The 26,755-nt window shown below is 42.9% G+C and overlaps 1 protein-coding gene across 1 annotated transcript; it reads right to left on the bottom strand.

Moving 5' to 3' along the window:
* Positions 1-393: 393 nt before the first annotated feature.
* Positions 394-26,355, bottom strand: SNX5 (sorting nexin 5). Its single transcript, XM_033154269.1, has 13 exons — positions 26,258-26,355; positions 18,765-18,869; positions 17,172-17,282; positions 15,725-15,846; positions 12,959-13,082; positions 12,227-12,322; positions 11,326-11,431; positions 11,154-11,229; positions 8,402-8,441; positions 6,819-6,905; positions 4,392-4,551; positions 2,629-2,714; positions 394-985 (listed from the first exon to the last, which is right to left on the bottom strand). The coding sequence occupies exons 1-13, from the start codon at positions 26,318-26,320 to the stop codon at positions 935-937; spliced, it is 1,227 nt and encodes a 408-aa protein (XP_033010160.1). The 5' UTR covers positions 26,321-26,355; the 3' UTR covers positions 394-934.
* Between the last annotated feature and the right edge of the window lie 400 nt (positions 26,356-26,755).

The raw sequence follows: 26,755 nt of genomic DNA, 5'->3' as shown, positions 1-26,755 counted from the left end.
GTGACATACCAATGTAGTTTCCAAGCCATCAGTTAATTCATTTTGCTGTTGTTGTGGTGTAAGGTTCCTTGTGATTAGGAAGTATCCTGACAAAACTATGAATTACTATGATTTTATTGAACAGTAATCATTGTTTCAATTTATTATTGTTGTGATTTCAATGTTTGTTTTTAATGTTATTGTGAGCCACTGTTGTTGGAAAAGTGGAATGCAATTATTAAATCAAATCAAATAAACTCGTCTTTTTCTGCTGCAATACAAAGTAGCTTCAGCCAGTGGAACGAGAGTTACCGTACACTGCTCATTTCAATATGTAAAATAGCTGTGGAACATAGATGCCTATTACTGTTGCCAGAGCAAATAAGACTCCAGATCAATTAAATGCTACGTAAATCAAGAGTAGACATATTTATTTTGTATTCTTCAAAAGTACATACACAGTGAATCAAAAAACATTGCAGTAGAGGTTTATGAAATTTAATGTTAATGCATTTCCTTATAAAACTGCAAAGCATTAGCTGTAGTCATTTGCACACGGAAATTGAGATATTTGGGTTATGGTATATATGCAATAGGCACCATGACAGATTGTAATTTCAAATCTTCCACTGCACAAGTTCATTTCCAGTGATAAGGCATTTTTCCAGAAGCCAGTTTCTTCCACAATAGTAATTTACCAGTTATCACACTCATACACATATTGTTTGCTTACCCTGAGGATTAACACATCAGTGGAAATTCAAGCAAATCTATGTGTAATACATTTTTTTTTTATCATTGAGATCAATGCATTAGTGTCAGCTTGGTTAAGTTTTTAGCCAGAAAAAGGTGATGTAGAGAAACCAAGCTAGAAACAGAGTCCCAAGCGGCTTTTTGAGTGCAATTTCCAAGTGCCTTCCTCACTCCACCCCCACCCCCCGCAGGTAAGTTGCCTTCAGTTCTTCTTTAACAAGTCAATGCAGCTTTGTATGAGAGAAACATTATTCTGGAAGGCAAAAGAAGTAGTCCGTTAGGTGGAGGAGACAGGGAGCCATCAAACCTAACCACAGAATAAGGTAATCCAATGTATTTTCAAATAGTCTCGTTCAATGTGCTTTTCCTGTTATCTGAAATACTGAAGTCAGTTTGGTAATCTCAACGCTGTAGCCCTATGCAGATGCAGTTACTGTAACTGCCAGGTGAACTAAAGGTAGGTTAAATTCATTTTGGTGCAAAACTTTGAATGATTTCTAGTTCATCTTCACGTTCAATTCCTCCCCCTGCCAAACTCTTAGCTGTTACGGTTACAAACTAACTAACTAACTACTGAGCATCACTAAAGAAAGTTAGGAAACAAAATGTGGAGGCAACATGGTATGACTTATTAGCCAGATAAGAGATGCTGCTGTGGCTAATGTCTTAGTCACTGTTGCTAAACTATCAGATGGAGGGGTTTTCTTTATCTTCCCTGCTGAAGCTGTTTGCTCTCTTCCAACAGGAGCAGCTTGCAACAAGTAAGACAGAGACAGGGACAAAGTGAATGATGCCTGATGCCTTATCCCTTTAACAGCTGTGTGGCTGAAACATATCAAACAGAGCAAGTCTTTTCTGGTATGGGAAATCAATTGGGGGGAAAGCTTCACCTGTTGGTGTGCTGTTTGTCAGACATCTTATTGTTTGTGACCTCTGTTTCACTGTTGGACCTTGTACTTCATCACAGCAGCTTATAAGATCTGAATGCTGATTTATTTGTCTTTTGCAGAGGATGAAGTTTTTATGGACTAAAGGTTCATTTGGATAAACCGGAACTAGTTCCTGTATGGACAGGATGAACCAGAACTAGATTCTTTTAAAAATGAACTTTCCAAGCACTGAGCATGGGTGAGCATACTAAGCTTTCTTTGCCACTGTGTGGAGGTGTACGGTCGGACACTAGGATTCTCCTGTACGAGGTCTCAAAATTGCATGGGAAGCCTTGAGTACAGGAGGCTCCTTTCTTCAGACCTTCAACTTCCTGAGTTGAGGCTTGACGTGAAAGAGCTTCATGCACTTGTGTGCAGGTTTTAAAATTAAGTAGAACACCTTAAGTAGGTCTTCTGTATAAGAATAAAAACAAAACATCCCTCCCCCTGGATATGGCTACGCAGTGTGAATTCTCAACATCTTGGGCACCTTGCTCTTAATTATATGCTCCAGTAGTCCCTCCTCCTAAACAAACCATGCCATTTCATAGCTGACTCTTATTTATACAAAAGGCTCTATGAGAATGTCTTTAAAGGTCAGAGCTCAATTCAGACATACACAAGTCCTCCCGGCACCCAGAGAAAGGCAGTGACACAGAAGTTCTTTGAAACTAATTTAAACAAGTTTTCTGTCCATATTTGAAAAGTTTTACCATGTCAAAAAAAGCTGAAGACTTCAGGGCTTGTTTAGTGACACTGAAAGTTTTTATTTACAGCATAAAACACTAATCTAAATCAAACTACTTAATTAGCAATTCCCCCCCACCTGAACAGTTTTCATATTGCAAAAGGCTTGTTTGGTAGCCCTGAAAGGACAAATAAGCTGAACTGCCCCGAAGTGCATACCGTGGAATGTTTTCTACAGTTCAGGCACCCTCCAACCACATTCTTACTTTAGAACACATACCTTTGCATGCTTGATCTCGAGCTCAGACATTTCAATTAGATTTTTACGAAATGCTGCTATTCGCTTCTGTTTGAAGTTGATCAGTTCTGCCATTGGGAGAACAGAGACGTTAAATCACTTGGAGATGGAGTCGGGGGTGTGTGTGTCTTATCGTTTTAAATAATTTTAAATCACTACATTACTTTTGAATATTCTTAAAATTATTCTAATGGGGTAGGGAGAGAATTGTTTTCAGTTTAATTATTAGGCACAAATGGGTGGGGGGAGAGACATCAACAAGAGTCTACCCTGTGTGTTACAGATGGGCTGGGCAGGAGAAGAGTGCTGCCACTGCAGAAAAACGCCTGCATGCCAGAACCTTACACACCTAGACTTCCATTAGTGCAGGATTCATTTGGGTAGAGTTAGTGCGCCAATAGTTTAAGCCACTTTCATTTTAATTGAGTTAAATGATAAACACATGAACAAATTATTAGCATGAATATGTTGAGTACTTGGCCATCAGGAATGAGTAACTTTTACAGGCAGCAAAATGTTTTATGTCTTTTCAGAAACTTGGTAACTGAATTAACCCATTTTGTCAAACTATTAATGTGACAAACATGCTGATCTATATCTATTCCAAATACTACCCAGTTTTTCTAAAAGATTTCCATAGCACTATGGATAGGGAAATGCAGGCAGTGACCGATGAATGTGTGCCTGAAAGATGCATGATCGTGGATGTATCCATGGTTGCCAAACCTGGAAGTGACCTGAAAATGTCACTCAACACATCGCTAAAAGGGAGTAATGGGGGCAGGGCGTGCTCATACGTGCTCCTCCAATGCATGGGTGGGCCATGAATGGAACCCCTGTGCAAAATGGTTGTCGAATGAATCAAAAGTCTGGGATGAAGGTAATGAATACTAGCCCCAAACTCTCAGTAATAAATTTAGCAGGATTTTGTAGAGGTAAAGAAAGGGGAAATAGCAATCAAACCAACAAACAAAATTCATTCACAGAAATAGCTCTTTAAATGCTGGCAGAGCATGTACATGTGGAATATACTGGGTGAAGCAGGTGGGGTTTTATTTTCAATTCTTGCTCAGTAGGGCAAACATTTAGAGACCCGAAGAACAGAAATTATTATAGTTACCCTTATGTGTAATTCAAAACAAAAACAATACTAAACCATAAAATAAAACTGTAGAGGCATTTAAGGATGTCTTAACAAAGTTGTGATTTTCCCCATGACAGCTGGTTTGGGTTTTTTCTTTTTTTGGGGGGGGGGATATCAAATGTTATTTTGCTTCTAAAAAACCAAACAAACTTTTTTTTGCGTTGCTTGTACCTTAAACATAAGTCTGCCCATCGGATAATCCAGTACTCTTGGTCAGTGTTCAAATTACAAGGAAAGTGGTAGCGATGCCATTAAAGAATTCATAAGCTTCCTGCCTCCTCACCTTTGAGACAATTCATGCCCTTATAATGCTTTACAAAGTTACTGAGGGGACCAGACTCCATTTGCCATCCCCACAATTCAGATGCTGCTTGTTGAAGTTGATGCAGAAAAATGAGATCACTTCAGAGCAATTTCAATGTTTATCCCTAAGCTGATTGCTAGGGAATAAAGTCATGAACACCCTAGACTGCATATCACAAGCAGAAGTTACATCTTTCTATGAGGCAAGTAAACTCTAGACTGAAAAACTCTGGAAGAACATCTCAGGCACACCCACTGCTAAGTTTTGCCTGACTGTGGTGTCCTGAAGTGGTTTTACCTTGTTTTGCAGATTCAGAAAGTTTCTCAAATCTTTGACAGCATTCTTGCTGATGTGCTTCTGCCAACTGGACATCTTTGCTTTTCAACCTAGCTTTATCCAAAGCTTTATTTGAATTTTCATACTCCACAAGGGCCCGTGTACGTCTGTACAAGAGATCCTGAATAGGTTGAGTGAAAGTAAAAACAGTTCTTGATCAGAGAATTTAACTCACCCCATGTTATACAGATATGCAGCCTGATCCATATCTCAAGAAGCATTACAAAATGCACAAAGAGCTTCTGAAGAAGTTTAAGATAAACCTTATTACAGTGGTACCTTGGTACTCGAACAGCTTGGCTCCCGAACAAATCGACTCCCTAACGCCGCAAACTCGGAACCGAGTGTACCAGTTTGCGGACATTTTTCGGAAGCTGAATGTCCGATACAGCTTCCGATAAGAGTGCAAGAAGCTCCTGCAGCCAATCGAAAGCCGCATCTTGCTTTTCGAACCGTTTCGGGAGTCAAAAGGACTCCTGGAACGGATTAAGTTCGAGAACCAAGGTACCACTGTAGAATCAAGATAGGAGGCACTCTAGCATATATGGGGGTGGGGAGATGGAATGCGCAACAATGAATTCAGGAGATCCTGCATCTGGTGGAAGAAGCCCCATCTCATATCCAATCTTATCAGAGAGTGCGTGTGCATTATCAATGTGGTAAAAGTACAGTTATGAATACAGTGGTACCTCAGTTTTCAAACAGCTTAGTACCCGAACTTGGAACTCGAACGCTGCAAACCCGGATGTCAGTGTTCTAGTTTGCGAACTTTGCTTCGGAAGCCGAAAGTGCTTCTGAACTTCTGTTTTCACTTTTGCGCTGCTAATTTGCGTTCCCCCCCCCCAATTGTAATCAAACCCTTCCATTTCCGATTGCCGTGTTCTGAGATGATATTTGGAGCTTATATTTGGTCTTTTGGTTTTGCTATTTTTTGTGTTTTTGTTTGTGTGGCTTGTTCTTCGTTTTATGATTGATTGTGTGACTGTGGAAATAGATAAAAGCCCCCCATCCAAACAATGAATAATTTTTTTTCTTACCTGCACTGATGATAATTTTTATCATCTACTGTACTGTCTTGTTTATTTTATACTACAGTACATTGATTATTGCTTCCATTTTATGGATCAATGGTCTCATTAGATAATAAAATTCATGTTAAATTGCTGTTTTAGGGGTTGTTTTCAAAAGTCCGGAACCGATTAATCCATTTTGCATTACTTTCTAAGGAAAAGCATGGCTTGGTTTTGGAACACTTTGGTTTGGGAACAGAGTTCTGGAACAGATTAAGTTTGAGCACCAAGGTACCACTGTATTCAAAACCATTTGCCCACATTCACCAGTAAATAACCATCTATCGTATGAGTTCTACTAACTGACATCGCCTACTATTATCACTGGCAAAAAGCTGATGCGTTAGTTGGAAAGTCCTACTGAAAGCTACCCTGAGCATGTCTGATTCCCATATTCATAATATTCTCCATAAACCTTTTGAATAGACTTATTTCCTTATACAATACTATCTCACATTGAATGTAACTGATCTGTAGAAAAGACTCTACAACCCGAAAAACAACAACACACGTACTTTTGTAACCTAAGAAAACCTTGAATTATATTATTATTTTACATTGACGTATTTACTGTCTGTAGCATAGAAAATTGTCCCAGCTGGCCATCGTAGGAGCTGTTTAGAAACTGGTGCCTGAGTTTGGATTTTATTTTTCTCTCCCATCCCAGTTTCCCTTTGTGTCTTGTTTAAGTTTTGCTTTCGAGATTGTGAGCATGCATAGACCTTCACCTAAACAGCCCAGGCTTCTTCTTATCCTCACAAACTCTTGAGTTACGAGTCAGGCTAATGACAGACCTTAGTGATCTTTGTAGCCAAGCAGAGATATGAAGTTTATCTCCTTCGCACAAGCCTGCCAATCTAGGTCCATGGTACCCAATGTGGTGCCCTCCAAATGATGCTGGACTCCCATCTCCCACCAGTCCAAGCGAGCAGAGCCAAGGTTCAGGGATGCTGGAAGCTGGGATACAATAGGTTGGCCTTGAGTACTGCAACCTCCTGATTTTTTTCATGATTAGTGATACAGTTGAATCAGAAAGGGCTGCAAGTTTCTCATCAGAAGCAGATGATGAATAAAGTTGTGAACTCCAGGTGTGGCAATCGGTCTAGGAGTAGCCAAAGAAGTTCTGAACCTCAATGACAAAAAAAATGTACCCAATCAACAATGAACATTGTCTCTCCATTATCTTGGTACCATTTCAACCTTCAGATTGAGATCACGTGGGGCATGTTAATGCATTGCTATCAGAACTGTGGTACAAAGTTCAGCCAAACTGTTCTCATAGTGTAAGTACTGGAGAAAACGTTCAGAGAGGACTCACTTTTGCTGCTTCTATATTGAGCATATAATATCTTAGTAATTCTGTTAGTTTCAAATCTTCATCAGAAGAAACACGATTCTCTACTTTCTATGGGGAAGAAAACATAATTACTGAATATATCGACAAAGAATTAAAAAAATTGTGCATATTGACTGTAGCATCTTTAAGGGGAAAAAAAGTTAAATTCTGCAGAATAAATAGTTCCATTTCAATTTGGCCTTAGGCTATTTAGGAATGGAAACAACCTTGGCTGCCCTCCTGAATGACCCACACAAGGACACAGGAGAGTGACTTTGGAGGATATGAGTCTAGACAGTAGTGCTGGAGAATTTCTATTTTACAGCTTGGTCATTTGCTTGGTCAGTGCCTGGGGCCTCCATGGACTGCCTGCAGGCTAACAAATGAAGCTTAATCCAGGAATGGCTTTGCTGCTCTGCATCAGTAGGCAGGCAGGCATACTGAACTTCATGGCACTGTAGCTGCTAAGCCATATCACACCACACATTTTCCCAATAATCCAACATGTCAGGAACCCCAATGAAACTTGCAGGTCAACAAAGTTATCCAGGAACAGAGCATGCAGAAACACAATATGGTGTGCACATCAGTAGGGTTCAGTTCAGTAGGACTGCTGCTCTAGAAACAGGGATTCAAGCTGTGTGGCACTAAACACAAATTATTTTGGAGTACCCTTGGACCCAACTCTGACAAATTATGTTCAGGTGACAGCTGTGGCAGGTATTCCTTTGCCCAGCACAAGCTGGTTCGCCACCTACCGATCTGGCCATGAAAACACATGTCTTAGTTACACCTTGTCTGGACTACTCTTACTGGATACGCTCTAAGTGGGGCTTCCTTTGAAAAAGTGTCTGGAAATTCAGTTTGGTCCAGAGTGCAATAATCTTTAACATCCATTATGGGGAAGAATTGAACATTGCACTTTTCTAATGGTTCTCTCAGCGTAAGCACTTCAGATTGCTGAAAGAACATTCTTCCCTTTCCTCCTGCCAGGCTCTGTTCCTGGGGGTTCTCCAGACCCTGACACCCCCCCCCAAGTCGGTTTGCTGTGCTGGCTCCTGCTAAAGCACCTTCTTAGCTGAACTGGCCTGTGGTTTTTAGGCTAATGATACTAAAAGGACTGTTTTCTACACTATTAACTGGTCTGCCCACTAGGATCATGGTCAGATGCCCTCTTGCATGTCCCAACTGACCAGCGCAGTCTGTCAGGCTGTGTCTAAGGAGAGGCTTTCTCATAGGAAGTCCCTCCTGATGAAGTGAATGCTGACCCCTCCCTTACAATGGTTTGTCAGATGGCAAATACCTTCCATTTTAGAAAGACATCTGGCCGATATGGTTTTATACTGATGACATGTGCCAATTGTAGTTTTTTGTTTTGTCTCCTGCTGCTTTTTCTGTAGATTACATTTTTATCTTGCTGCTTTATGCTACTTATGTTTTATAATAAAATCTTAAATGTTTTGATTGCTTTTAATAGGGATGTTACTGTCTTGGATTATTTTTTGGTGAAAGGTGGGATATAAATATTTTAAATAAAAAATAAAATAAAATAAAATAAAAGTTACCCGGAGTTTCTCAAAGAGCTCAGAAATTTTCACCAAGTACCTGGGGAGGAATAGGGTGAGAAGAGAAAGTTAACTGTATCTCCCAAACCCTGAACTCACACCAATAGCTTTATTTTAGCAGCAAACCTCCTGTACTGGGGCAAGGAGTTGGGCCACATCAGCTATGGCTGCCAAGTTAGTGGTTAAATTCATAGGCGACCATGCAGGAGAGTAAGTGACCTGGCTCCACGCCTCCTCTGCCAAACTATTTGGCTTCTGTGCTAACTGTAGAGGAAAGTCTTTCCTCCACAACCACGATAGAAACCTCCAGGTTGGATCACCTCTACCAGTCTACCTGGAGGAAAGCAATCTTTTTAGTCTGTGTTTCCATGCTGGCTGGGAAGGAGAGTGCTCTCCATTTTCTATGGCCAGCACAGTGACGCAGGCATGTAAAAGAAATGGCACTGCAAGTAACGTTTGTGGGCTTATTTATATAAGGCTAGATTCTGATTCTACCTGTCTGCCTGAACAGATTGGCCTGTTCCGTAAGACTCTAGAGTTATGATGACACAGAAGAACACTGGGCAAGGAAGGAGGTACTAACAGTGGAGGTATGAAGCTGTACGAAAGACAAGAGGTGCAGACATCCCTGACCAACAGAAGCTACCACAACTCATTAACTGGATAATCTGGTGAATGTATTCATGCCATTGTATCCTGCAAGGTAGTAATGAAAATCACTATTAACAAGTCCAACAGAGAGGAGTGAGGAACTAAGCTTGAGGAAGATAATATAGTACTAGAAGACAACTTAGTTCAGGGGTTGCCAACATGGCACCCACAGGCATCAGTGTGCCCACCAATACGTCCAATGGCACCCCCAAAAAAGCCTCAAAAGTACACAGCGCATGAGAGACTATTTGGTCTTCGTTCTCAGTCCCTATTAGCACTGGTTTCCCCTCTCCTACACTGAATACTTTCCCCAAAACACGTTCACTTTTCACTGGATGCGAGGACTAGACACCTACCTTCACTTCTGTTCTGAACAGAGGAAATATGTGGGGGTGCCTGATGTAGGGCCTCCCTCTAATTGATTGGAGTGGGGCAATGGGACATGCCTGTGTCATTCTGTAGCCGTGCCTGTTGTTCTGCTCTTAGTTAAGGCAGCCATTTTGGTTTAGGCAACAAACCCCACTGCAGCCATTTTGTGACTGGAGCCCACAGCATACTCTCAAAATTCCAGATGTGCCCACTGGCCCCAAAAGGAGATGCCACACTTTTGTAATCGTAGGTGACAGCACACTCAAGTGAATAGCACTGTACTGGCAGCAGGTGGCACTGTGGTCTAAACCGCTGAGCCTCTTGGGTCTGCTGATCAGAAGGTTGGCGGTTCGAATCCCCACGATGGGGTGAGCTCCTATTGCTCTGTCCCAGCTCCTGCCAACCTAGCAGTTCGAAAGCATGCCAGTGCAAGTAGATAAATAGGTACTGCTGTGGTGGGAAGGTAAATGGTGTTTCTGTGCGCTCTGGCACTTGACATGTTGTCCCATTGCACCAGAAGCGGTTTAGTCATGCTGGCCACATGATCCGCAAAACTGTGTGGACAAACGCCAGCTCCCTTGGCCTGAAAGCGAGATGAGCGCCGTGCCCCATAGTCACCTTTGACTGGACTTAACCATCCAGGGGTCCTTTACCTTTACCTTTTACTAGCAGCAAAAAATACCATAAGGGGTTGCATTCAAAGTAGTGCTAAGGAGATTGTTCCATCAGTACACGCATTTCTGCTTGCCCAATGGAACGTTCTCCCCTCTCCTCGTTCTGTGTGCTGTTCTGGGGGCTCTCAAGACCTTCCAGAGCAGTGTGGGTGGCAAGGAGAAGCAGGGGCAGTCCTCTTACCCTAGCGGGAATCATTGCTAGGGCAACAATTTAGCTGAATACAGCCCAATGAATCCACAGGAGTCAATTGCTGTTACACAAGAGGGTAAGAACAGCAGAATGCAGGGAGCAGAAGCAGCTAGCTGCCAGTTGAGAAATCAATAGTATTAAGACAAAAACAAAGAACAGAGAAATTTACAGACACTAGGTGATATCAACATTCATCATGCTCAGAGAAAACCCACTGAAATCAATAGGTCTATGCTGAATACGACATGGGACAGTATCCAACCAAACAGTTCCACTAGTGTAAGGATTCTTAGTTGCGCAATGGAACTTCTTCACCCTCTCCTCACCCTGCACGCCCTGCACCAGAGAGGTGAGAGAACCCCTGGAACAAATTTAAAGGTCAAGCTGGAAGGGGGCGGCAGCACAGGGAGAAGTGGGGATGGTTCTCTTGAACAGCTGAAAGTTCTTGTCCCAGTGAAACAGTACAGTTGGATAACTCCCTAAACTGGGTATCACCTACTAGCAAAAAAGAATCAATAGGAAAGAAATACAGAAAGTGAAAATCAAAGGCAGAAAAATGAAAGGAAACAGCATGAAAACTAATCAAATTTACAGAAGGCACCAAAAGTTAATATTCTGAATTCTAACTTCCCTTTAATATTGTTTTCAGATCTTTGATTTGGCTTAATTATACAGGTGATCTCAACTGTATCACTCCTAACATGTCCTGCTGCCATTTAAATAAAATACTGTAAAAAAAGTTATCAGGATAGCAGATGATGAATCTGACACATTACATCTACTTTGAACCTTAGTGGCCTTTGTCACTGTGACAAAGTTTGAGAATCTTTGCCAGAGCTATTTTTGAAGAGGAATAGCATGGACTTACTTTTTAATGGTAGTTGGTTCTTCTAGAGCCAGACTATTTAAGCAAGCTGAAGTATGAATATAGTCATCTGCAACATCTGTTGAGAAAGAACACAAAACACTTTCAGTCTTGTCTCTGAACTGAGCAGTATTTAGAAAATCGTCTTAAGTGTCTCTATAGGTGAAAAAGTTACTTTTATGAGCTCTTGTCATCTTATCTGCCTTTGCACATGCATCCTTGATTCTGTTGTAGTAGTTTACAAGAAATGTCTTCTCTTGTCCAAAGAAATCATCTACTTCCTGGAAAGAGATATTCGGATGATTAAGAAAATATGAAAATTAGGCTAGAGTTACTTTTGCACTAACCCTCTTCAGTAGGAATGCAATACGAGCTTAAAATCATTTAGAAAATCTTTAGCTACTTTAAGCCTTCCCTGAAGGGAAGCCCTAACCCCTTTTACCTGAAAGTTACTTACATTTTTTCAAAATAATCAGCCTTTTAAAAAAACCACTTTAAAAGTCCTGCTATGTGAGGTTCACTGCACAAGCCATATCCATTCCCTGAGCTCTGTTCCCTACTCCATAAAAAAAAATCCTGATAAGTTAGTTTTACTTTACAGTGGAAAGAAATGGGTGCTGGAGAAGGTAGGACTTTGCTCTCATCCAGCAGAGCTGTTGTTATGTCTATACCTCCAAAAATAGGGCGAAGGAGTGCTCACAGCAGGACTGAATCCATGGTGTCCTGGAGCCCCTGATTTGGCCCCTTGCAACCCACTCCATTGCTAAAGAATGAGCTTAAGTGTTTGTTCTTAGCAACGCAATTTGCACAATTTCATGCCAGAAAGTCTTTAAGTGATTTACAATAAAACAGTTAACATACAAAAAAGCAGTTAAAACAATTGCACATATAAAAAGATTTTTTTAAAAAAAATAAATATAAAAACAATTCAAAACAACAGCAGCATCTTTATGAAATCAATTAAAATCCACGAGAGCAACTGGAATAAAGGTTTTTTTAATACTAGTAATACAGTATACATAAGTAGGCATACAGATTTATGGAAAATAACGCAAGCTAGCTTTAAGAACTCTTACTTTAACTCCAGAGAATAGAACTTCGTCAGCGCTCTTCACCATGACTTTGAAGAAGCCACCAAACATTTCTTTTGTGTTTTTCCTCCGAACGCTTAGCTAAGAGAAATACGGCAAGAGACACATTAGGCAGCGATAAACTATCCATTATCATTATGCTGGAATTCAAACCTGTGATCTTGGTGCTATTGGCACCATACCCTAACCCATGCAATGCCAGCATTCTACCCACAGAGCCCACTTTAGAGTGGTAGCTATTAATGAGGACTACGTGTGACAAATTGGCACTACAGGAGCAGAGCCAGTTACAAAATTGTGGCGGATGGAGTTTGGCATATTCAATCAGCAACTACATATATAATTTTATTGTTTCTACTCCTGTTTCAAAAATTGCTGAATTCTTTGCCGCAGCACCTTCCTTGTGGCAAGGAGTTCCATAGTTCAGCTGTCCTCAAGTTAAATAGGTAATATTTATGGAAGCAATGTGAGGTTGTATATGGCTTAAATGCAGTCTTGCCTTCCCTTGACAGGATTTTTTAGGGCTTGATTCTTTCAGCGGTTCTTGTAATTGTCTGGATTGTTTTAAATGGAAGAATTTTGATTTCATATTTTAATGCTTTTATTAATTATGAATTTTGATGTTTTAATTTAATGATCTGCAAATCATCCTGGGATATTTTTGATAAAGGCTAGTTTAGAAATAGTGTAAATAAATGAAAAGCAGATGTGCCTTACATCCTGATCATACTCAAGGAAGACATGAAAGTTGTGATCTTGGCTGAGAAGAGGGTGGGCAGAAATTCGCTGAAGGAAGACTTCATGTGACGATACGGTTTTCTTGAAGACCGCAAGGTACTCCCTGGAAGAAAATTAATATTGGAATGGAAAAAATGTGCCCCACATTGTGCACTTCGGCCTAAACTGCACCTGCATAGTATTGAGCTGTGCATACAAGCACTGCAGGTATCTTCTTGCATAGAATCGTAGAGCTGGAAGAGACCCAAAGTGTCACCTGCCCCTCAGGAATCACAGCTAATTGCAGTCAATTACAGTCGTACCTTGGAAGTCAAACGGAATCTGTTCCGGAAGTCCGTTTGACTTCCAAAACGTTCAGAAACCAAAGCACAGCTTCTGATTGGCTGCAGGAAGGTCCCGCAGCCAATTGGAAGCTGCGGGTGTTTGGCTTCCAAAAATAGTTCGCAACCTGGAAGTCACTTCCAAGTTTGCAGCGTTCGGGAGCCAAAACATTTGAGAACTAAGCTGTTTGAAAAGCAAGATACGACTGTAGTTGCTTTCACTGATGAATCCCATAACTTCTTATTTACATTTTAGATCACAGATTAGATGCCACTCTCCCACCCACCAGCACAATCAGCGGCTGCAATGACCATATACCTCGAATTATGTGTACGGGTCCCGATCTGGCAGTAAGAACCACACGCACAGCCAGAGACTGGAATTAGAGACCATCCCCAGAAACAGGGCTTTGGGCATCTGCTTCCTTATGTGGCCCTCCATACAGAAGGAGATGCACACAAAGAAGCCTGCTTCCCAGCAAACTCATCTCCCTTGCTGAACTGGGATGACTTGCATCATATACAGTTCTCATCAGAGCTTTTTTGTTTTCCTAAAAAAAAATTTCCTACTCTTATTGAGATACTGCCCCTCAATGAGGCCAAACTTAGATTCACAAAATGTTTAGGGTACCCCTGCATCCCCCTAGAAAAAAAGCACTGGTTCTTGTATCCAGATATGAACTTTAGCTTCTTCACACACACACACCTATCTTGATATTTTAAATCAGTATTCAACCTCTCAGACTTAAGGCCTACCCTTTAATCCCCTCCCCCCCCCCCCCAAAATACTGCAAGGCTTTCTGTCATGACAGGCTGATATATCGACTGTGAAACTAAGCTGATAAAGGTGCTACAGGCCACCATACATATCTGTCTCCAATGACAATGCTGGATCAAACAGTCTACAAGCTAGATCATTCAAGGCAGGGAATGTAGCCCTCCATTGCTGACACCAATTCCTAATTTGATCCAGTCAGAATAGTCTGTCAACATCTGGACAGCCACAGGCTCCCTATCTCTTCTTTTTCATGTGTGCGTGTTAACTCCTTCCAGAACAGACTGAATACCAGCTAGTTGGACAGATGACATTCACACTAACAGCAACTCTGCCTTCAAACAGGCTCCCAAGTTGATTTCCAGGCCTAATCCAAAGCACAGGTTCTTAACTTTAAGGCCCTCAACAACTTGGTTCTAGTAATCTCTGAGAATGTGCAAATTCTCCCAGCACTTGAGATCTTCTGAGGAGACCCTATTTTGAAACATGTCTTATGGGAAGCCTAGGTTAGCATCAAACTGGAGAGGAACCTGTTTCGTAGTAGCTCTGATGCTCAGGAATAGTCTACCAAGACAGGTCTGTTCTCTTTTTGGAGTCTGGAGAATTCGCCTACCCCAACCTTTCACAAACACTGGATGACAGACTGCTATCATGTATTGTAGCTTTATTTTTATTTTTTTAATTGTGTTTTTTTATTAATTTTCTTGATTTACAAAAGTATGTGCAATGTCTCTCTCTCGTATTTTTTCCATGTAACATTTTTACAAATCAGTTTCATTTGTTGAGACATTAAGAAGAAAAGGGGGGGAGGTGGACGGTGGGAAGATAGGTGGGGTGGGGTCGGGTGGCAAATGTTTCTATTTTACTTAATATATGTAGGGTTTGGTGACAGCGTTGCTTGTGCAGGTTCTCTGTTGTTCGCTTGTGTTCCTTTGGTGGTGAGAGGTTGGGGTTGGCATAAGGTGTAGTTGTTCATTTGTGGTTGGCTGTGGTGGTCTTTGTTTTCATGTGTGGGTGGGTGATTTGGATGAGGTTAGCCATATTGTATTGTAGCTTTATTGAAATGTTTAATTATGTTATAGGTTTTCCTAAGCTTGTAAATGAGAAATTGTCTGAATAGTGGTATATAAACAGATTTAAATAACATGAGCTTTTAACTAGGACTGGGGAAAGTGGCTTCAAATTCCCATTGGCGCTTGGACTGGGTGACCTTGAGCCAGTCACTACCTCAGAGCCAAACTTGCACACAAGGTTTGCCGAGAGGATAAAAATCACAGAATTGTAGAGTTGGAAGGGACCCTGAGGATCATCGAGTCCAACCCCTGGAATGCAGGAATACGCAACTGTCCCATACGGGGATCAAATTTGCAACCTTGACGTTATCAGCACCATGCTCCATCAAACTGAGCTTTCCAGGGCCATATATTGTCCTTAGAATAAAGGGAAGATATGAATGCAGCAAACTAAACTAAACTAACAAACCATGCAGAGGAGTGGGAAGACAATTCAGAAAACTTACTAGGCTGTTTTAACAAGTACAGTAGAGTCTTGACAGTTCAGAAGCCTCCTTTACACTCGTATAGATTTGTCAGCAAGCAAACATTTACATGGGATATAGAGGGTCTTTTCGTTAAGTATAATCACACTCACGCTTCCAGCTCTTGCTTCATTTTGGCAAATTCCTCTTTTGTCATAGACAGTTCTCCTTCCCCAAGCTTATGCATCTTCTCTCTGGGGCCATCAAAGTCAGGCTTTGCAGGTGCTGGAGGAATCTTAAGACAAAAATATCTGTTGCTAGGAACCTCCTTGTCCAAAAAGAGAACTTTAGCAATTTCTACTCTCTAGCAATTTCTACAAGAACGCTGCTAGTCAAACATCTAATTTTTATGGAAATCCCTTCCAGTTGAGGTCAGAAAGGCTACCTCTCTGTTGAGCTTCCAGTGCTTTCTGAAGACTTTTTAGTCCAGCTTTTTAATAGAATAGCTTTTAGTCATTTTTAGTTTGATTGTGTTGTGTCTGCTACTATAATTAAACAGTATATAAATGGTTGAAGTAAATAATAAATAAATAAATAGCTTAGGTACAGTATTGTATAACAGTATTTCCTTATAAAGCAGCAGTGCAAATGCTGAAAAGATATGAAATGAGCTAAAAAATGACCAGAGTGTCAGAGTGTTCTATCTGTAGCCACAAATCTGGTGGGATGGAGTTTGAGGATAGACAGTGGTGGAGACATAGCACATTGCAAAACTGGAGCAATCTTTTTAAAAAGTGGTTTTGTATGTCTAATTTAAATAAAAGGATAAAATTTGAAGTGTGTGAAGTCCTGAAAATAATCTCATTGCCTTTGTATGAACCCCTAGTAAAAATCTGTTCAGGGGTGTCAAATGCTCTTGGAGCTGAAACGTGGAGAGCAGCACTCTAGCACACACAAGCATACACACACTCTTGCTGCTAAACATGTATGTCATTTCTCAACTACTTCAGTCTTCAATAAAACCAACAAGCTAAAAAAAAATCCAAACCAACAATAGTACAATAAAATTTATTTTAAAAACTGGTGAAAAATCAGAAAATCACACAATTCAAAGATTAGCAAAATAAAGAAGAATTTAACTGCACTTCTGCAAGATCCACATCTCTGGCTCTTCTCAGATCTCCTTTTGGAGGCAATTTCACAAAAGAAACCACCAATGAAGTATCACTACTTCGTTAAATTATCATCTTGCTGCCCTCAATAAGGTTTCATTATTTGATAAACTCAAAATTAGTTATTGTAAAGAGTTGAAATGTGGTTACTTAATAGTGCAATCCTACCCATGTCTACTCAGAACTAAGTCTCACTGAATCCAATGGGGTTTAATCCCAGGTTAAGTGGGTACAGAACTGCAGCATAACTTGAAATATCCATAGGAACCCCACTCATGCATTGAAATGGGTTTCAAGGCTACAGGTATATACCAATATACACTGGAGATTAAGAATCAGTACTATGAAATTCTAAAACAAAAAATCAGAAAGCACAGAATTACTTGTTTGCAATTTCCTTGATTAGCGAAGATGTTTGCATTTTAAATCAGATTTTGTAAGTACTTACAATTAGTCCTGCATACTCTTCTGTCTCAATAAATGTGTCATGCAGCCACTCAAAATCTTCATGCTGTCTTGTAACTGAGAATTCTGTGCTCTGAAAAACTGGCAGTGTAGTCTGAAAGCAGAGATCAGTTACTCCTTTAGACCTCATTAATACAATAAATAAATAGTGTAGCCTTTTGAACCTGTTAAGCTGGAACATGGGTGGGAAGACTTCAGGTTTGTAGGATCTACTTATTTTTTTTTAAAAAAAAAAACTAGAATCCTGAGAACCACCAACTGGAGCCAGATGCAAAAGAAACATGTGTAAAATTAAAGGATTCTGAGACAAGAGATGAGAAATTTGTTCTGAATGCCAGAAATGGAGTTTACAGCCCTTCTACACAAAACTCCACTCCTAGCTTTCCTCACTTGCTGTTGCAACCATATCCTGTAGTCAGATCCATGCAGGCAGTGCAACTGCCATCAAAAACTGTTTAGAAGTCAAGATACAAACAAACAGAAAAGGACTGATTTTAAATTTATAGACTGTCCCAAATCACTCCCCCCACTTACTGAAATCAAATCTGAATTACTACATGTTATTAAAAGCAGTAATATGTGTGAATATAAAGTGAGATTAAACAAATGAACCAAAAACCAGTATCTTAAATTTCTTAACCCCAAACCAGTATCTTAAAATGACCCATGAGCAACATGAACAAAATAAAAAAATAAAAAATTCCTTCCAGTAGCACCTTAGAGACCAACTAAGTTTGTTCTTGGTATGAGATTCCGTGTGCATGCACACTTCTTCAGATACACAGTGTATCTGTGTGTGCATGCACACGAAAGCTCATACCAAGAACAAACTTAGTTGGTCTCTAAGGTGCTACTGGAAGGAATTTTTTATTTTTTTATTTTGTTTTGACTATGGCAGATCAACACAGCTACCTACCTGTAACATTATCACTGAAATATTGCTTTTGTTGAATTTAAACAAAATTTCAGCTTATTCTGGTCATGGTTCATTTTGAATTTTATATAAATCGATATTTTGGTTTGAAACGTTTTATATGGATTTTCAGATGGTTTTCAATACATTGCTCAATCTTGATTAATACAAGAGGTATTTAGATGTATATGGAAGCAAGTGAAAAATATAATAATAAAAAGTACAGCGGACCCTCTGGATACGGATTTAATTCGCTCCGGGGGTCTGTGCGCACCTCGAAAAATCTGTAACCGGGGGGGGGGGTGCTTCTGTGCAGTGTGCTAAGAGCACTTCTGCACATGCACGAGCTGCGAAACCCGGAAAAATACTTGCGGGTTTCATGTGCAGCTTTCGCAACCCGAAGATTACGTATCCAGAGAGGTACATAACCCGAGGATCCACTGTAGAGGGAAGATTTCCCAAGAGATAATTTTAGAGAGACAGAGCACATAATCTTGAGAAAATTAGCATAAAAATGCTTTTATTTCAATTTATGTGAGGTAAGGCTATTTTACAAGCCATATTCACTAATCTGTAACTTCACAGAAGTTACCTTGGTCACTAAACATGGCAAAGTTGTAGATTTGTTCCAACTTTAATTATCCTTCTTCCCTGCCATCTTACCTTAGTATGGACTGTGAATTTCACTTTGTCTTTTTCACTGAGAGCATCAGGGATATCAATCTGCAGTGAAGGGTCAATATTTAGATCCACAGACACAGATCTCATCTGAAATGAAAGCAGTAGGAATTTAGAGGGCTGGAGATCTCAGGAACAGCTTCCTACACCAACTCCATACCCGTCAAACCTCAGCAAGGAGGATGTGATAGGAATAGCAATTCTTTGGAAGCAACCTTTGGGTCACCTATTTACTGTGGTACTGCTGCTGAGGAGTCCTTGGGTGGCAGGCACCAGGGGTGTTGCTAACTGGGCATTTAAACAGGCACTGCAACCTGTGATTGATGGGAAAGACCTACTTAAGTGAATAGGTGAATGCATCTCTGGAAGGAGATGGAATGGTTGTCTTTTCTTTTAAAAAAATCTCCTTACCAGAGTTCAATCTCTATTTGTAACCATTAGCAGTAACAATACATGAAAAATATATGAGAGGATTATTATAAGATCAATTGAACCAAAACAAGATTTGGGGGGTGGGGAAGATAAAACTACTTTTTTCCTCTTTCCTTAGGAGCCCAAGAAGGTGCTCCTCTGCCTGCCTGCACCTTCCCTCCCTCCACAGCCCAGCCGCCCCTCTTTATTTCAGACATTGTAATATATTGGTATATTGCTATGGTTAACTATGGATATATCACAGTGTGAAAAATCAGGTGTCGTCCATCTAGGAGCAAGGAACTGAAAGCTGAGCCAAGTGGAAACGAAACAGCAAAGCAAAGGCAGAGAGGGGCTGAGGGAGAGGTTAGGGTGGGCGAGCTGAAAAATCAGTTGCTACAGCCTTTGGCATCCTGGGTAGAGGGTGGGAATGGCCAGACCACAGAAGGACAGTTTGCTTTGGTCTTCAGTTGCTACCTGCAAAGTTAGCTGTTCATCCTGCTCCCCACTCCCAAATGAGAAGCAATCCATTTAACCATGTGAAAGAGTTTTGTTTACTTACACCAAGAGTACCAGAAGGGAGTCTCTTCAGCACATCAAAAAGCGCAGTGCTACTTTTCCTAGAAAAAGAGGTGCTGGAACTCACCATGAACACCTCACTCATTCTCTTAGAATGGCAATGGTGCCCACCTGAGAGGTGCTGAAACTCAGTGAGTTCAAGCTGAGAAAAAGCCCTGAAAAGGCCTCAGGGGAGCAGCGCTGAAAGGGAATGCCAAAAGCTCAAAAGCTGGTGATAGCTTTTCAGCTGTTTTAGTCAGTCAGGAACACTACCCTTGCGCTCCTGTGGTGGCGATTTCTGTCAAGATATCTATCTCCACTTGCTCACAAGGGGGCACTCCTTAGTTCCAAAAAGCGACTGGCTCCCCGTTAGTTTCAAATGCTGATGCAGCATGCACATGAAAGTGCATAAAAGTGCCACCTGTCTATATGTATGCATACCTGTGGTCTGTGTGTACAAAACGTCGTGCACAAGTACGGTCATGTCCACGTCATCACATTTGCTGCTGCTATGTGCCTATACGAACTTGGACGAACAAGGCAGCGTGGCCAAAAATTCTTAGCCATGTCTGCACTAGACTTCTCAGTATTGTGGCAGGTCTAGGGTAAAGAAAAGAAAAGCCTGCCTGCTGCCATTCAGAAAACAGACAAAAAGCTAATTAATATTTTGCATCCCTTTTCCCCTCCAAGTTCATCTGACTTTACACTTACAGCCTGGTATATTGCATGTTGCCCTGTGTGAGGAAGAGACCTATGAAGCTTGGTGCTCAACAGGCTCAAACGGACAGAGTTTTCAACCAATTTGGTTCCCCTTCCTTGTTAATGTAGCAGGAGGTCATATTAGCCTCCTTCTGCACTCAAAACTCATTTTGAGGGAAGCTGTTACATCATCTCAATCTTCTACCCTTTCCTCTTCCACCCTACCCATTATTTAATTTTCTTCTATTGCCTTTTGGAGTGTTTAACTGAATACATTTTCTTTTTGTTTTGTGTTATGTTCTTGCTTGTTTGATGTACTACATTGTCCCATGCTCTGAAACTCTAAGAAAAAATAGACCCCAACTTCTGTCACCTAGCTGAATCAGGGCTTCCTGCACTTGTGAAGTTACATGTATATACAAGCAACCCCCATTTTGTGCGGGGGTTACGTTGTGCATCATTGCACACATCAGTGGAGTGCAATTTCTCCAGGAGATGAGTAGGGCCATTGCAAGCTGCTCTAGCGGGGATAGTTCCTTGCATAGGGCATTTAAGTGTGATGAGATCAGTATACATAGCCCCCCTTTGAGCCTCCCTGGGCCTTTACCTGCGACCGCCCCTACTGCATATGTGTGATATCCTTCCAAGATTGGGTTTTCAGCTGCCCAAGTCTCCTGGAGGGCAATAATACTAAAGTTTTGACGGTAGAAAGGAATATCGGAAGAGCGGGATAAGCAACTAGCCCAGCCTGCTATGTTCCAGGAGAGAATGTTTAGCGCTGAGGTTTTTCCATGGGAGTTTTCGATTTTATCGCACTCAGCTGTTTTCTGCCACTGACTCCTTTGTGCCTTAAAGTTGGCCTTGATTTTTCCGGGTTGTGGTGTTGTTTGAGAACCCTTTTGGGTTAAGATGTTAGTGTGTCCGAACAGGGAGCATCCTTCTGACCCCTGAATTCAATCCTCTGTGTGGATGACTTCCAGGGTTCCCAGACAGTCCCTGAAGATTGAGCCGTTTCCCGGCGCTGGAACCACTAGCTCAATTTGTTGTGATTTGTGATGTGGGATTGAAGGAGGCGTGGGGGAGCCCATTTCTTCTGGAGACAGAAATAGACTGGTAAACCATTCTTCTTTAGTTAGGGGTTTGGCTTTATGGTTAGTAAAATTGAATTCCAAAGGTGGTGGCTGGGCTAGGAGATGTAAGGAGTTCCTTATAACCGCGAGTCTTTCAATTAGTGCGTCTTGGGAGCGTTGTATCTGTTCAAAGTATGTTGTGAGGGGGTACTCCTCCTCAAGGGGAATATCAGCTTCTGATGTAACTGGTAGTTGAGAGATTTTCTTCTGTAGTCCCACCTGATTGGGGGGACCCATCTCCGAGGGGGGTGATTTGCGGTATCCACCGCTGTTAGCTTCTTTGGGATTTGCTTTGATTTTTGGCTTGCCTGGCTTAAAGGATCCAAAGAGTGGGGAGGGGGCTTCGATGTTTTCGAAAAAGCGCTGCACTAGCAGATCTTCCCTCAGCAAGTTTTCTTTAGCTGACAAAACCCGTTTAACTGAGAGCCCGTCCTTGAAAGTCACTTTGGCTCTGCATTGCGCTATGTCATAAGGGAGGAGTTTTACCTCGCTGATGTTTTTTGCTGTCACGAGGCCCCCGGTTGCTGAAGCGATAATTGCAGAGATGATTTCTTTTCTCCTAACATGGGATGAGGGAAATCTTTTCATAGATAGTGTTGAGAGAACCAGTTCGTGAATGTTCAGTTTTAAGTTCCAGCAAGACTGTGACACATTGGCTTGGGCCTTCTTTGAGGTATTATGGTTACCGGGCTCTCCTTGGGGTGCCAAAGTCGAGGGGACCTGCTTATAAACTGCAGGTTCCGTGTGTTTTGGCGGTACTCCATTAGAGGTTGGTGTGGGTTCTGAAAGGGCGTGAGGCATTTCCCCAACCTGCTTGGGTGATACCTGTATGCTTATTTTTCCCTTCTGGGTATTGGGGGCTGATTTCTCAGGTATTATGTTCTCCAGCAATTTGAACAGCTTTTGGAAGTTCATTTTCCCCCTCCTGCCACTCGGGGTTCCCTTTCGTCCTTTCAACTTGATGTTTTTTGACTTTTTCACCTTTTGTGTGGGATGTTTTCTCCTAGAGGCCAGTTTTTGTTTTTGTTTTTGTTTTTGTGGAACAGGGATCCCTCCCTCTTTGGTACTATTTGTTATTTTATGCTCTAGTCCTGGCTTGAGTCCCCCTTCATTTGCCCTATTGCTGGATGCCGTGTCAGAGGGAACAGCCTCTTTGCCCTTGATTAATGTAGTTAGCGTGGAGAGCAGATTCAGGCTTTCCGACAAAAAAATTTTTATCGGCTCGAGTTCTTTACATAGTTGTGCGAAATGGCATTTGAGAGATTCCTCGTACATGCCAGCTAAGTGAAAAGTAAAATAGTCCAGGTGCTCAAGCCTTGGGCTGTTTGGCCAGACGTCGGATTCGGTCAGCTCAGACTGGGGGAAGTGCCTTGTTTTTTCTCCGGAAGGGGAGGGAGTGGGGGGCTCATTTTGGCTGGTTTCCATATCTACCAAAAGAGTCTCCTGTTCCGTACTTACTAAATGGCCCTCTTCGGCTGTCTCAGCTTGATTTAGTTCGGAAGCTAAGTCCACTCCCTCTCCACTAGCGTTTGTTTTCTCCTCTCTTCCGAGCCAGATGTGTTCCAGTGACCACTCGTGCGGGTGAGGAACTCCTGGGGGGTCTGCCTCCATGACCCTAGGTTGGAAGTAGGTGGGAATTTTAGTCTGCTTTCCTTTTGTGGGCGTTGGTGCCGGTTTTGTGGGAGAAATGCCCAAATCTTTGCAGCATTTTCTTGTTAGGACCATGATTGTAACTCTTGGCTAGGGGAGGCTGCTTTATCCCGACCCCGGTTTGAGGGCTCTGATTGTATTACAGGGAGGGGGGAGGTTGGAGTTGGAGTTATTTTGAATTACCCGGTACTTCAGGAGGAAGAGGAGATTTATAGACCTTCCAGCCTCCCCAGGAATTCTTCACTGATAGTAGTTAGCAATAATTCTTCCTGGGGTGAGCCTTTTTAGCAGTGCAGTTTGAGAATAAGACTCCTACTCACGCTGCCGCGATTTTGAAGCGACCTGATCCGGCGCCATCTTGCCTCCTCCTCCAGTGGAGTGCGCATAAGCCCACCCTGCCCACTTCCAGGTCCAAAAACAGCCCCAGCATTTACAGTTACACAGTCTTTGAACGCACACAAAACAGGAGTTGCCTGTAGACTGTGTGCCATGTCAGCACATTCAATTGTCAAAAGGTTTATACAGCTATTCTGAAGTTACTTATCTTAACTGCCCAGGCAGATTCCGTTGTCAAAACAATATATATTGCGGAGTACATTGGGGGCGGGGGGGCGGGGAGGATACTGGAAAAAAGAAACAGCTTCCGTTCTGATAACACTCTTCCAGAATAAGCAACAGATTATGCATGAAGTTCATAGTGCAATTTAAGATCACTTCACATTATACGCAGAATGGTTTCCAGCATGTCCACTGGTGGTACGCAATGCTACTCCTACTCAGAGTTGGCCTTGCCTGCAGGCTAATGATTAATGATCCCAGGCAAACAGGGTAGGAAAGCTGTAGCTCTCCAATGCTGTTGGACTCATAGTTCCATTAGCCTCAGCCAACACACTCAGCTGGCAGAGGTCAGAAACTATGATGGGAGTTGCAGTGCAGTCCAACACCATCTGGGGAACCACAGTATTGTAAGGATTTATTAAGCATTATTCTATTAAAAATATAAATATATGGGTCACAAATTGAGGGAGACTTGATGTTAAGATGAAGGCATTAAAAATGTAGGCACAGCATAATCTTAGCATTCAACAGCTTTGAGTGGGGGGTTGTTTTTATCAATGGTATATACATTCTACAAAATTATGAAATAAATTTTAGGCTGCAATTCTATGCACACTTTCCTAAGAATAAGCCTTACTGAAAACAGTGAAAGTTGCTTCCAAGTAAAGTTGTAGTGAATTGCACAAGAAGTCCCACTGATCTAGGGCTAAACTGAATATGATGGTAGTAGTTCTTTGCATTTAAGCACAGAACTACCGGTACCTGATCACCTACACAGATTTTAAAAGTAAACTGACTGGAGATGGGCTGCAGTTCACTGGCATTGTTTACTTATTCCCCTCCTTTTTCTCTGACATGACTCAATCAGACTTACAGATAAAAACAAGAACCTCGAAAAACACAAAGAAAAAATTGAAAAACTGCTGATAGAATTAAAACTATATACATATATAAAATATATTAAAACCATAGCAATAATTACAATAAAAATAGCATGGCACCAATACTTTCATTAAAAACAGTCAGTTCCCCAAAGCCTGTTATAACAGAAAAGTATTCACCTGCTCTTGGAAGGAAAAAAGGATGGAGCTGATGTAGATTCCCTAGGGAGGGAGCCCCAAATTTGGGAACAGCCACTGAGAACATCCATACCCAGCCTGCCTGTGAGGGTGGAAGAACCGAGAGAAGGGCCTCTCCAAAAGACCTCCAAACCTGGGCAGGTATGTATGAGGGAATACGGTCTTCCAGGTCATAACCAGCACTTTCAATTGTGCCGGGAAACAGACTGGTAGCCAGTATGGAGCTTTTTCTAGCAAGTCGCCTGTTCCCCTATAACATCCGGCTGCAGCTCTTTGAGGCAGCTGGAGTCCCCGAGCACTTTTCAAGCGCAGCCCCACACAGAGAGGACACAACTATGGCAGCGTGTCACTGTGGCCAAACCGGACACCTCCAGGAACAGGCGCTTATCTCCTTTGCATACAGGAAGTTCAGTCCTCAGGGTCTCCTGGTGGGGCTGGGAGGGAACCTCGGCCAAATCCCTCGGCCAGCCCCTGCCAGCAGTACTGAGCTAGCAGACCAGAGGCCTAGCATGGTGCAAAGGCAGCTTACCTACGAGCGCATCGCCCAGTCTCCGGACTGCAGCCCGACCCACCTCCTTCCCATTCCGCGCTGGAGGCGCAGCCCGAAAAGCGCCTCGCGGGGCTTCCCAAGGCAAACCTCGCCCCCTCCTCGCGGTGGGGCAGCTCCGCCCTTGAGGCAGAGGCCCCGCAGCCCTCGCTTCAGCTTCGGGGCAACCGAGGCGCTCCGGGGGCTTCGCCGAAAAAAAGGGAACCTGACGGGGGGGGGGGGACGACGAAGCAGGCGCCGCATGAATGTGCCGGACAGCGCGCAGGGCAGAGCAAGAAGCGGGGCGGCCGCGTCCACACGGGCAGGAAAACGCGGGCAGGCAGGCCCCTCCCCCACCCAGGAATAATACATAATAAAATAATAATAATAATAATAATAATTTATACCCCGTCCACTCTGGGCGGCTTCCAACAAAAATCAAAATGCATTAAAATATCACACATTAAAAGCTTCTCTAAACGGGAAGCGGTGCCGTCGCGCGACGCCCGTCCGCAAGCGCAGCGGGACCCACTCGCTCCCTGCTGGGACCCGTCAGCCCGGACTCCGCAGGCCTTTTTCTGCTCCGCGCCTTGGCCTCCGAGAAGGGGGGTTCAGTTGGTGAACAGTCGCGCGCATTCCCTTCCCTCCCCCCCCCCCAATAATATGCGGGCGCGTGACAGAGCAGCGCTTCTCTGAGGGGAAAAGAGGCAGAGCTCGAGGCGGGAGGGGGGGGGAGGGGACGGGAAGCGCCGCAAAAAGCGCTTCTTCTCGGGCGGGGCTGTGGAGAGGCTTCCCTCCCCCCCCCCTCACAGGCCAAGCCCGGAGAGAGGGGCTCGCCTCGCCCCCCCTGCACCGCGCGCGACTCACCTTCTCCCGGCTCCCCTTCTCCTCCACCTCCCGCGGCAGCTGCTCCTTCGCGGCCACAGACATGACAGCGCCTCACTTCGGGGGCCCTCACTGCGCAGCCGCGGAGGCCTCCGCGCGCCGCCTTTTCTGCCGCTCGAGAAGCGGCGGCCCCGCCCCCACGCTCGCCCTAGAGATAAGAAAAGGGTAGATGAGCCCCGTTTGCAGCTGCCCGTGCATCTTATCTTCCCTAAGCCGCCTTGAGTCCCGTGTCCGGGGATGGGGAGGAAAGGTGGGCAGCGCCGGCCCGCCCAGAGAACTGAGGGGACCGCCTTCCGGCGGCAGGACCCACGGGGCAGCAGGTCCCGATGTAAGCCTGGACAACACGCAACACAACACATAGAGGGGTCTATGGCCCAAAGGCTGCATTGACCCTTGGTTAACCCTCGGTCAATAAAGAGAGATGAGCGCCGCAACTTCAGAGTCGTCCGCGACTAGACCTAATGGTCAGGAGTCCCTTTA

This window comes from Lacerta agilis, chromosome 7 (assembly GCF_009819535.1).
Source record: "Lacerta agilis isolate rLacAgi1 chromosome 7, rLacAgi1.pri, whole genome shotgun sequence".
In the NCBI taxonomy this organism is placed as follows: domain Eukaryota; kingdom Metazoa; phylum Chordata; class Lepidosauria; order Squamata; family Lacertidae; genus Lacerta; species Lacerta agilis.
Note: the sequence above shows the minus strand (reverse complement) of the source record. Positions and strands in the feature narration are given on the sequence as shown.

Coding starts and splice junctions, on each gene's coding strand:
- SNX5 (XM_033154269.1), bottom strand. CDS start 26,320: ATGTCTGTGGCCGCGAAGGAGCAGCTGCCGCGGGAGGTGGAGGAGAAG. Junction 11,230..11,325: donor GATGACAAGAGCTCATAAAA/GTAACTTTTTCA, acceptor CTTTCTCAACAG/ATGTTGCAGATGACTATATT. Junction 4,552..6,818: donor TCAATATAGAAGCAGCAAAA/GTGAGTCCTCTC, acceptor CAACCTATTCAG/GATCTCTTGTACAGACGTAC.